General features: G+C 33.6%; 1 protein-coding gene across 1 annotated transcript; it reads right to left on the bottom strand.

Annotated features, from left to right (window-relative positions):
* Positions 1 to 9,153: 9,153 nt before the first annotated feature.
* Positions 9,154 to 11,289, bottom strand: LOC114718090 (protein kinase PINOID-like). The gene is made up of 2 exons (XM_028903332.1): positions 10,640 to 11,289; positions 9,154 to 10,130 (listed from the first exon to the last, which is right to left on the bottom strand). The coding sequence occupies exons 1-2, from the start codon at positions 11,263 to 11,265 to the stop codon at positions 9,323 to 9,325; spliced, it is 1,434 nt and encodes a 477-aa protein (XP_028759165.1). The 5' UTR covers positions 11,266 to 11,289; the 3' UTR covers positions 9,154 to 9,322.
* Positions 11,290 to 11,505: the final 216 nt, after the last annotated feature.

An 11,505-nucleotide genomic window follows, 5' to 3' on the forward strand; every position in this document is an offset into this window, starting at 1 on the left:
TGTAACATATTCTGAGCCATTAAATGCTTGCTTTCTGGCTTCCTCTTGTTATGAGTTGTTTAATCTGAGCTTTACAGTGATGTCTCCCATTTAGAAGCAAAGATTGAAACGGCCTGTTTGTTTCAATATTCCGATATTGTCTCTGCTTTCTGGGTCTTTAAAAATCAAGTATCATGGCCTCGTTACCCATGTTTCCTGGAGAGAAAAAACCAAGTCAAATATGCATGAACAAATGATAGTATGTCATGTTATTCATTTCATTTCAGGCTTTGCATATAAATAAAAGGAAAATTAGTCAGTAAATTCCTGTAATTTTATCTGATTTTCCCCTGATTCTAATCAGTTCTGTATGGAGTAAATTTAAGGACAAGGGTCTGTGATTTGGTTAATAGTAGGTTGAATTTGAGGGGATGTATCTGGTTAGAGTGTAGAGGGGCTCAAAGATCGAAACAAGGAATGGTATTTATTTCATTAGAAAAGGGTTTTGTAGGAGTTAATTAGGACAGCATTAGTTGCAGAGGTTAGAATAGGGCATAGTCATAGAGGTGTAGGACACGTAAGTCTAGGTGCCCTACTCGCTGTCTAGCTCCAAGTTCCAGTGCATGCCCCTCTCACGTGATTCCCCCTGCGACGCCGTCTTGGGTCTCACTTCCCAGTTCCCACACTCCTCTCTGCCACCCAAAAATTGCACAACTTATTCCCACTTTGTCATATATTTATATCACCTCCCCCACTTAATCCATTCAGGTTACTTTCTTTACTCCCTCGTCCCATTACAAATTTTTCTTCTTGTATTTTGTGATCACTTAATTCTCTTCGTTCTTATTTATAGCTGTAGATTTGATTTTTATTTTGTCTTTAAATATAGAAGAAAAAAAAGAAATTAAAAATTACTAAATGTCAAATAAGAAATATCAATAAAAATTTGTGGTCATTTGTAAATTCAGTGTTATTAACATCAAATAAAATGTTGTTGTCAAACCTAATTTGGAATTTGTTAATTTTTAACTTCTTTTTTTTTAAATATATAAATTATTATCCAACATTTTGGTTATAATTTATAAGGATAGGGAAGTATAAGTTTAAGAATATAATTATTTTGAATTAGAAATACACACACACTCCATTCAATTCGTAATATCAATCACTTTAATTGATTTATTAGAACTAAGAAATGATAGTTAATCATTAACCTATTTCATACCACTATGTTCTTATTTATAAATTATTTGTACACCAAGCTCGTAAATCCAAAAACGTATTAAATTAATAATTGTTTTCACCTTTTGCCCTTGTTAATGAAGGAGTATTAGAAAAACGTGTGCTTAAATAATAATTTTTTTTACAAATGACTTGTAAATAGAAATAGAGTAGTATTGAAATTTTTTTCCAACTTCATCTATAATGAATGACAATACAATGAGCTGTATTTACGTATTAATTATAAAGACAAAATTATAAATAATTTATATTTTGGTCATGTTTTCCTAGAAATAACTTATGCTGTGACAGGATCAACTGTGTATATATACACACACGTATGTATGTATGAATATTGAAATCACATGAAGCACCTTACTGATTGAACTCTGATGGAGGTGTGAATTTTGGAAGAGAAAAAGGTAAGGGATGATTTGATATTTGATGATGGCAGTAATAATGATATGAGGCTGAGCATGTGAATTATTACACTGTTGAGTGACGCACCCGACCATCACCCTCCCTTGCCTTTTCTTTTTTTTTTTTTTTTTTCCTTCTTTTAACTGCTTTTCCTTTTGCTTTTTACCCTTTTTTTTATTTATAATAACTTCACCCACTCATAGTCATACACGTGGCTTCACTCCTCTCTTGCCCCCTCCCTGCGTCGCCAGCGTAGCGTCTTCCGCATTCTTTATTAAATTATTAGGAACGTTTTCTTTGCATATATAAGTAATTCAATTATTAAACAATGACTCAACAAGTGAGTAACATGAGCTTATTTGTTGTCATTTTTGAAATTTATCTTTATAAGATGTTCATTTATTATGAAATTTTTTAATAATTAAATTATTTATATGAAAATACTACTTCCGGTCCTAACTATAAAAACTCATTTATAGATTATAAATAAGGTCTTATAATTAAAATTGAAGGTAGTATATAATGATTTTTTCCTTACGAGTTTCATTAATCTATCCCGTGTTGCTCTAAACTCATTCAACTGAGTCTTAAAATGCCAAGTCCACTAAGTTCAACAGAGTAAATTTTACCAAATTTAGTCAACTTAATTTTTATTGTTAAAAATATTTTTAGCCATCTTTTTGTTAAAGTATATACTCCCTTGATCCTATTTATAGGGTACTGAGAAAAATTTTTTATATAAATGTATAATTTTACTCTTCATTTATTATTGTATTGACTTTGTTTACGTGAGGTATAATACATATTAAATAGGGATGAAATTGAAAATTTGTTAAACTTTAAATGAGAATTAATGAAATTTAAAATTTTTCTTGATCTGTGTAAAACATATTGGAAGTGATTTATAAATAAAACAAAAAAAAATATAGAAGAGTACATAGTAAACTAAACAAGTTAGCTTTTGGTTTAAAAAAAAAATAAAATTCATCCAGTTATCTCGTGAGTTTGACATTAATACTAACAATTTATTTAGCCTATTTTTTTCTAGAGAATTATTATTTATATTCAAAACTCTGTTCCATAAGCTGGTTCGTGAGAGTAGGAATGAAGTAAAAAATTAAAATATGAAGCTGCACTGCGTGCATTTTAAGATTATTCATTAAAGAAGGACGTCATTACAGATCAAAGTGTTGATAAAATAATATAATTGTGGCAGTACATATTAATTAAATGTGGTCATAGAGCTAACCAATTTTGGGAAAAGGCAAAGAGTGTGAGGATTTAGTAGACAGGTTTCATTATGTCGGTTGATAATGAAGTCAACTAATTTAAATAATTTGTACGACTACGTATTCGGAATCAACGTGGGCGTCTCCATGCATTGAGATTATATATTCGCAGACTTATTTGAAAAATGAAATCGGTTCTTAACAACATTAATAATATAATAATCATAGTATTAGGCATCAATGTGATCGTAATAATAGTCCCATGTTTTGTCGTTTTGTAACCAAACTAATTTAAGAGCTCTTAGATTAATTCCTTCCAGAGTACTTGAATCAATTGGTATTAGTTGTTTCAACAATTCAATTTAATCAAAAGGTCACGGATTAGCTTAGTTGGTAATTTCCTAAAGGGTTGGCTACGAAAAAAGGAAGTGATAAAAGAAAGAATAAGGGGGTATTTGGTAACCCTCAAAAGTGCTTATCAGAAACATTTTCAGCAAAATGAGATAAACTCCTCCGCATATTTACTTCGTAAACCATAAACACTTATGAAACTATGGTTTGGTTTCCATCCAAACACTCCCTAAGTACGAAAATAGAGATGACAAAGTGTGTAAAGGAAAAAAAAAAGAGATAATTAGAGTTGAGAATTGTTAGAGTAGAAAAATGATTAAAATTATGTGTAAAAGTTTACTCTTTTTTTTTTGGGAAAAATACAACACTCAACTATTTATCATTTTAATATTCTAAGTTCAAGACTAGAAGTGGTCTACGAGTAAGCCCACAACCGCTTCAATTATTGTATAAATTAACTCACAAATACTTTAACTAAGCTCTTAGAAATACCCAAAAAAATATCGAAATAAAACAAGACATGGGCTTATGAAAGATGGATATAATGTACTACTTCTGATTTTTAATATGAGAACTTGTTTGATTTTTATTTTGATTGTAAATATAAAATTTCAATCTATATTACTCCCTCCGTTCCTTATTATAAGAAACATTTGGTGTTGGTGGTATATTTCCATATATAAGAGACACTTAAAAGTTGTCTCTATTCTTTTGTATTGATTTCCTATTTTATTCCTATTTATTTTGTCTCCAACTCATACTCTCTCTCCCCTCCACTTCTCTTTTGTTTAATAATTTAATTGTTCTCTCTATGCTCTCTCTCCTTATTAATGAGGGTATTGTTGGAAAAAAACATATACTTTTTAAATATTAATTGTCTTTAACTAATTTTAACTGTTTTTTTTATCAACGTAATTTGGTTATTTGTCTTTTATAATAAGGAACGGAGGGAGTATCTTTTATATTTATCCACTTTTTTCAAAATAGTCTTTATGATAATGATAGTTCTAATCAACATTTTTCATTAGCGAGGATATTTTGAGAAAAACATATATATTTATTAGAAATGACTAATTTGATTAATTTTCTTAATCTACTCAAATTAAACAACTAACTTTTATATTAAGGACCAAGAGGTAATGTCATTTATCATATTTTTTCACTCTATGTACTGCCCCTAGTCTTGATATAAGAGTTTATTTGATTTTTAATTTAATCTAAATATAATATTTCAATCAATTATGTCTCTCATATTTATTCATTTTTTCTCAAGGTAGTTGTTGCAATAATAGTAACTCTAACTAATACACTTGATTAACAAGAATGTTTTAGGAAAAGATAATACCTATTTGTTATAAATAATTAACTTAATTAATTTTTTAATATATTTTAAATCAGTTAACAAATTTTTATATTAATAATCATAGTAGTACATTGGTAAATATTTCTTTAATAAAACCGATGGCAAAGGGGAAAAAGGTGCATTATTTGCCATAGCTTGGTCAACCTTCTACAGTATAGACGTGGGACATTGAGAACATGTTGTCACGAGGCTTGTAATTTTGATGAGTCACAATTTCAAAGAAAGTCCCATCACATTGGTTTTTAAATATAAGTATTTTAAATTATACGGCCAAGTAGTTATCCAGTAACTCATCGTGAAAGTGATTTTACAACTTTAAGGATAAAGTTATTATTGTCACATTATTTTGGTCAAAACGTACATAACATTTTAATGAAATAACCAGTACTCTTCAAGACCCTTCATTCCAAGTTCCAACACACTTCTCTCGTCCTATTTATTTATAGAGTATAAAGATAATTTTTTTTTTGTTTTGAATATAAAATCTCATTAAATTTACATAACCATATAATTTGATTCCTAATTTATTGTTTTGTAAACTATGAAAAAATACTATATATATACACATACATACGTATTAAATATGAGTAATAAATTAAAGTTGAAAAGTTATAAAATTCTCAAAAAAAATTAATGAGATTTAAGTTTTTTTAATTCGTAAAACATGTTTAAAGCTTCTTATAAATAAGATTAAAAAAATAATTAACTAAAGACCACTCAACCCTACAACAGTTGAGTCAAAAGTTCCATTTGAGTTTTGCCAATATAATAATATTGTCTCCGATTCTTAATATAAGAACTAGTTAAATGTCAGACTTAGTTCTGAATATAAAATCTTAATCCATTTTATAAATCAAAATTTATATTTTTTTTCCCATCATGCTTCCATTGGTTGTAAAAATTCTCACCAAAAAATAATCCTAATATACATGATTTAATAAGATAGTTTATTGAAGCCAGCACATATCCGTTATCAATATCTAAGTTAACTATTTTGTTTAATATTTTCAAATTCCCTATTTAACTCTTATTAATTGTTTTCGTCTTCTGGTGACACACGAGTGAAAAAGGCTTCACACAGTCATGCAATGGAAGAAGAAGGCATATATAGTGAAATGATGTCCTTTTTGTTGTTGTCTGAGAATATAAACAGTTGATCCCACTAGCTTGTGTTTGCCCCTATATAACAAAATCTTGCCCTCATGGATTGGCTTTCCAACAATTCATCACCATCAGATCACATACTAGTAATCCGATACTTAATATAAAACTTATTTAACTAATTTGAATAGATTAAAAAAGTTAGATAAGTTATTTAATTATAAAAAATATGACATGTTTTTCCTAAAATACTATAATAATCTTTTCTAATATTCTTTCTCCTTCACTTATTTGATTATGGTTTGGAAGAGTATCTATAAGGGTAATTTAAAAAAAATTAATAAATATGTGAAATAAATCTTATATTTAAAATCAAAATTAATTTAATAATTAGGTCATATATTAAGAATCAGAGGAGTATAATAATAATTTTGCATTACAACTTCTTGCATTTTTGAAAATATCTTAGTTTTGTAATTTGGCATAATATTAAATTTAATTATATGTGTTTGTGGAAATGGTGGAGACGTGGCAAGAGATAACTGGGTGGAGGGAAAGAGAAAGAGAAACAGAAACAGAGGGGAGACAAAGGCTTTAAAAGGCTTTGCCTGGTTGGCAGGATGTCACATGGCCACCCCTTCCTCGTCTTCTTCCTCTTTCTTTTTTCTTTCTTTACTCTAATTTAATTTCATTTATAATTAGCTTCTCAAAAAATAATTTATAATCAAAATGGGTAAATCTACTGAAGAAATATTCCTTCGTACGTAAGTAACAATAAAAAAATCTCAAAAGTACGATAATATACACGAGGTTTCTTTTTTCTAACCAAAAGCAAGTTTGTCACATAATCATGGTGATCAACATCTATTATTTTGTTGTACAGGTTAAGTAGCAAACACGACATTTTACTTTCTGCTTTAAAATATTCATGTATACCATTACATTGATAAAAATTTTATGATATGAGATACGAACGGGGAATATTTCATAACATCTTGCATGTTAACTCTTTAATTTATATATGTATGCACATATTAACAATAATATTTGAGACATAGTAGATTGAAATATTATATTTAAAATTAAATTAAATTTTTAATTGTTTTTTATAATAAGAATCGGAATTAGTAATTGAATAAATATCTCTTACTTACAATTTATTATAAATAAGTTAAAATAGCTCCACGTCTAATTTTAACTTGTATGTATTTGTTTATTGTACATATTCAATATTGCCTTTCAATCAAATAATGACACTTTGTCCACCCAAAAAAAAAAAATCAAAACAATTACATGTATTATTATTTTTCTACTATTTCTCCGTCTTTTTCAACAAGACGTGCGCGGCTTCTATTTGACATTTTGGCACCAGAGCACGTAACGTAAAGCCTATCCACTTAATAAGCCAACCATAATACTACTTCCGGTTCTATTGATAAGACTTCGTTTGTATAATAAGCTGGCAATATAAGTTAGGTCTACAGATCAAATTCCCCTCAAAACTAAAGGATTTGATTTGTAAATTGCCAACTCACATCCTTCTCGTCTGAGTTATGCTGTCTTTCAACCCGTATTTTTAACTCTACATAAACCAAGTTGATTTTTTCAAATAAAAATGAATTACATAATTTAATTAAAAGACTAAAATACCACCATAATTAGCAATAATTTAATATTCAAGTTCAAAATTTACACCTGGCCACAAACAGTTCAAATTTACACCAGGTCGGTGCATGTTCCAGAAGGATAATAAAATATTTAGAGGGAAAAAAGCACTTTGGTTAGTATATATCTGGATGATGGACCCACAAGTGGAACAATTTCTAAGCTGGAACAGGAAAGATTGCACCTTTAGGGATTCTGATCAGTATATAATTAAGTAATTATCACACTAATATAATGAAAACATCGAGGTTTGTGTAAACTAAACTAAAAAGCTCACTGGGTTTATTTAGTCAAAAGCGAAACGGAATTTGAGGGGAAGATTTTTCACACGCAAGAAGAAGAAAAAGAAGAATTTATTAGGAAGTTTGAAGGGTCAAAACCTACAAGAACCTTAAATTATTCTAATGCATGCACACACACATGTTGGTTGTGGTAGCAGTAGCTGTTAATATTAATAACAATAATAATAGAATATAGTGGTTGAACTTTCTAGCGCACTTCCCAATAAGTTGAACAAAATTATTGAGCCTTTTTATTTATTATACGTGTTTCGCAGGATCATGATTCCTAGTTCCTTCCAATTTTCCTCATGAAACAAAACACCAACAACAAAAGATCCAAACCCTAGTTAATTTCTGACCACCTAACCAACTAGCAGTAGTAGTAGTTCTAACTATACAAAACAAATCTCAAATCCAACCGCTTTTACTTGCTTTAACTTCAGACCTACTATTGCTGCTACTATTATACTGTTCTTTGTTTTCATAATGGACCTGCTTCCCTATTATATTCCCACCTAAAACCCTAAAAAGGCTCTTATATTATTGTAAGCAAAAGCACCATAGGGTCATGAATGAGGAGGCGATCGCATCAGCACAATACATGTGCGGTTAATGCCATTGTTAAGATTTTAATTACTGTAATTTCAAATTGTTAATTTTGGTCCTATGATTTTGTAAAATTTTTTGAGTTTAACAAATAATTCTTATGCTTTTCACAAGTTTTGATTTTGGTTCTTATAAATTATAGAAACCAGAACTGAAATGACATCAAATTGTAAATATATACTCCTCCAGTCCTAAATGTAAAATCTATTTTGTAACAGGTATTGCATCTAGGACCAGAGGAGTATAAAACAATTTCTAACACTGAATCTTTGGTTGAAAGAATCAAACTTTTTCACCATGCAGGTTTAAAAACATTGGTTGAGTGAATGAATGGTGTTTGTTGATTATTCTAAAAAGGAGGAGACAAGATAAAAAGAAGGGGCAAGTTAAAGAAAGGTCCCAGAAAGGGGTATGATAAGACGGTAGAAAAAGAAAAGGATTAAGTGAAAAGAAGCATTATTTGGTGGAAGGGCATATGGATTCTTGGGTTTTACCATCGGACTAAGATTCCATATATGTACACACTCACGAGTGTGACACATAACGTTTGAAGGAATCAAATCATACGAAAACGTTTTTGAGGTATGAAGCGGCAGCAGACATAACATTTTACAAGGGGACGTGTCATGGATTATTTCTACTTTAGGTCATTACAGTTTTTACGTGTCAAGTTTAACTATCGCTTTTTACGCCTAATCACATGCAGGGTTTTCTAAGCGTTAAAAAGGGACAAGGGGTGAAGTTAAAGCACAGAATCTTTTTCCATAACAAGAAGTTTACTTCTTGCTTTTACCATAATCATCTTGTCTAGGCCTTCCTTATAAGGCAATGACCCCTGCCTCCGTTTAAGCTTTTTTTACGAAGGGCACCCCCACCCTTTTATCATCATCATTGCCTGTGTAGGTACTTAAGCTTTTTTTCATATATATATTTATAATTTTTAACTAGTTCGCTTGAATATTAAAATATGAACTTGCTTTCCTTCCAAAAAAGCAGAGATTACAGCTCGAATATACAAATACGTCACCCGCGAGGTACAAAATCTGGAGGGTGGGCCCTGACGAATACGTGGCGGAAAATTCGCCGGTCGTCGTCGGGTTGATTCGTCAGAAGTAGTCAAACGACGCCGTTGGACGCAGCTGCTGTCTCCTGCCAGTAGTCCTACTTCCCGTTCCCTTCACCTGACCTAACGGCGACGTCTTCTGCCTCCTCGAACCTGGTACCTCTGGTGGCGTCATCATCCGTATCAACGCCAAGTTCAGACCTTTAAAGAACGCGTGCTTCTTCACGTCTGCTGCGCCCCGCTTTGACCCAAGCCTCCGGGTCGGGTCTTTGTGAAGCAAAGAGGAGATGAGGTCACGCGCGTGGTTCTCAAGCGTGCTGGACGGTGTGGGGGTAGGGAAGGTCAGGGGCTTCTTGATGATGCCGCGGAGTGTAGCCTCGTTTGATGGGGCTGCGAACGGTGTTCTCCCGTAAATAAGCTCGTAGATGAATATTCCAAAGGACCACCAGTCGACGGCGTTGCCGTGGGAGTGGCCGGAGGCGACTTCCGGGGAGACGTACTCGTGGGTACCTACGAAGGAGCATGACCGAGCGGATACCGGCTCAGCCACGAAAAGTCGGTTCGGCTGAAGGGTTTGGACCTTGCGGGAACGGAAAACCCGGTTCGGGAGGCACGAAAAGGGACTAGAGTGCGAGCCAGTATACGGCAAGGTATCTGGGAATGCAGGGTCTGGAGAAAAGTCAGAGGATTCAACGGCTGGGATGGCGTCTGAACACATCGAGAGATCAAAATCGGAGAGCATGATATGGCCGTCGGATCTAACCAACACGTTCTCAGGTTTCAGATCTCTGTATATGATTCCCAGCATGTGAAGGTACTCCAATGCCACGAGAACTTCCGCAGCATAAAACCTGGAAAGGAATAATTCCCAGAAATTTATTAGGCACGAAGAAATTTCTCGGAAGCAAAACAGCTATCACCGATGCGAAAATTTAAAAAAGAAAATAAAGGAACTGGTAAACATCATCTCCTTCTGATGGATTGAATCAGAAGGCAAAATGTAGCGCCTGATCTGGTAATGTTGATCAGTGACGGCAAGGTTATTCAAGTTTCTAATAATGGCAAAAAAACACCTTCATTACTGAAAACTTGCGGCTAAGTCAGATTCATAATCTGAGAAAATCCCAGATGCTGAGCAATTAAAAAAATGGCTATATGATGTTCTGAAATTTGATTTTCAAGAAAAGAGACAAAAGAGTGAAGTGGCCATTTCAAAGGGTGATGCAGGCGAGAAAATAACAAGGCGATAGATGATGAAGCAGAAAAGGCCAAAATAGAGACAGAAACAGAATGGGTCTGGATATGAAAGAGAACAAAATTGTGCAGAACGAAACGCTATCGTTTAAGCAGCTGTGTCTACCTTGCAGAGGAAAGAGGGAATCGCTTCTGAGGCTGTCTATGGCGTAGGGAGTGCAAGTCCCCACCAGAACAGAACTCCATGACAATGCAAGAGAAGTGTGAGGCCTCGAACTCAGCGTAAAGCGTAGGGAGAAAAGGATGATCCAGCATCTTCAAAATCTTCCTCTCCATCTCCGCCCTCTCAGATTTCTTCTTCAATGCCACCGCGTCTTTGTCCACCACCTTCATGGCGTAGAGGCAGCAACCATCATCCTCACGGCCGACAACAACGTCGTCCTCAGCGCCGGCGACGAACCGATCGTCATCGGCGGCACCGTTGTTGCGCAGCCGGCAGAGGTAGACCGTTCCGATGTCACCGGCACCGATGCGACGGAGGAGATGGAAGTCGCGGAAGGTGAGACCAGTCTTGCGGCGGAACGTGGCAGAGCGTATGGCGGAGTATTCGAAGTCCGACGAGCGATGAGGCTTGAGAGAGAGGCTATCAGGCGAAGCAGGGAGGAGCTCGAAGGAGAGACGGCTGAAACTGGTGCTGCAAATGCTTTCGCTGCTCATGGAACTACGCTGGGTTGAACTGAGAGCCTCCAAACTAAGCTCGGAATCACGACCAGAACCAGGAACGTCTAACATGGTAGGAGGAGAGAGAGTTTCAGAAAACAAGCTCTCATAGAATACAAGGAAACTACAGAAAAGGATGCTGAAATCGGGAGAATCGGATATGAAAATCAGAGAGGATCAAACAAACAAGAGCTTTGAATGCGTAGGTTGAAACTTGAAACGTCGTTTATAATAGTCGTTGCAGCTTTACTTTAAAGGCATTTCTGAGCACAAAACTTTGAAAGGATCATAAATCTCTGTTCGTACGAAAAC

The sequence above is a fragment of the Neltuma alba genome, unplaced genomic scaffold, assembly GCF_004799145.2.
Source record: "Neltuma alba isolate B1F8T4 unplaced genomic scaffold, ASM479914v2 tig00011812_pilon, whole genome shotgun sequence".
NCBI lineage: Eukaryota > Viridiplantae > Streptophyta > Magnoliopsida > Fabales > Fabaceae > Neltuma > Neltuma alba.

Bases quoted from the DNA above. Each gene is read 5' to 3' on its own strand.
- LOC114718090 (XM_028903332.1), bottom strand. From the start codon at position 11,265: ATGTTAGACGTTCCTGGTTCTGGTCGTGATTCCGAGCTTAGTTTGGAG. The intron at 10,131-10,639 runs GTAGACACAGCT...ATTCCTTTCCAG, and splicing joins TTCCCTCTTTCCTCTGCAAG to GTTTTATGCTGCGGAAGTTC.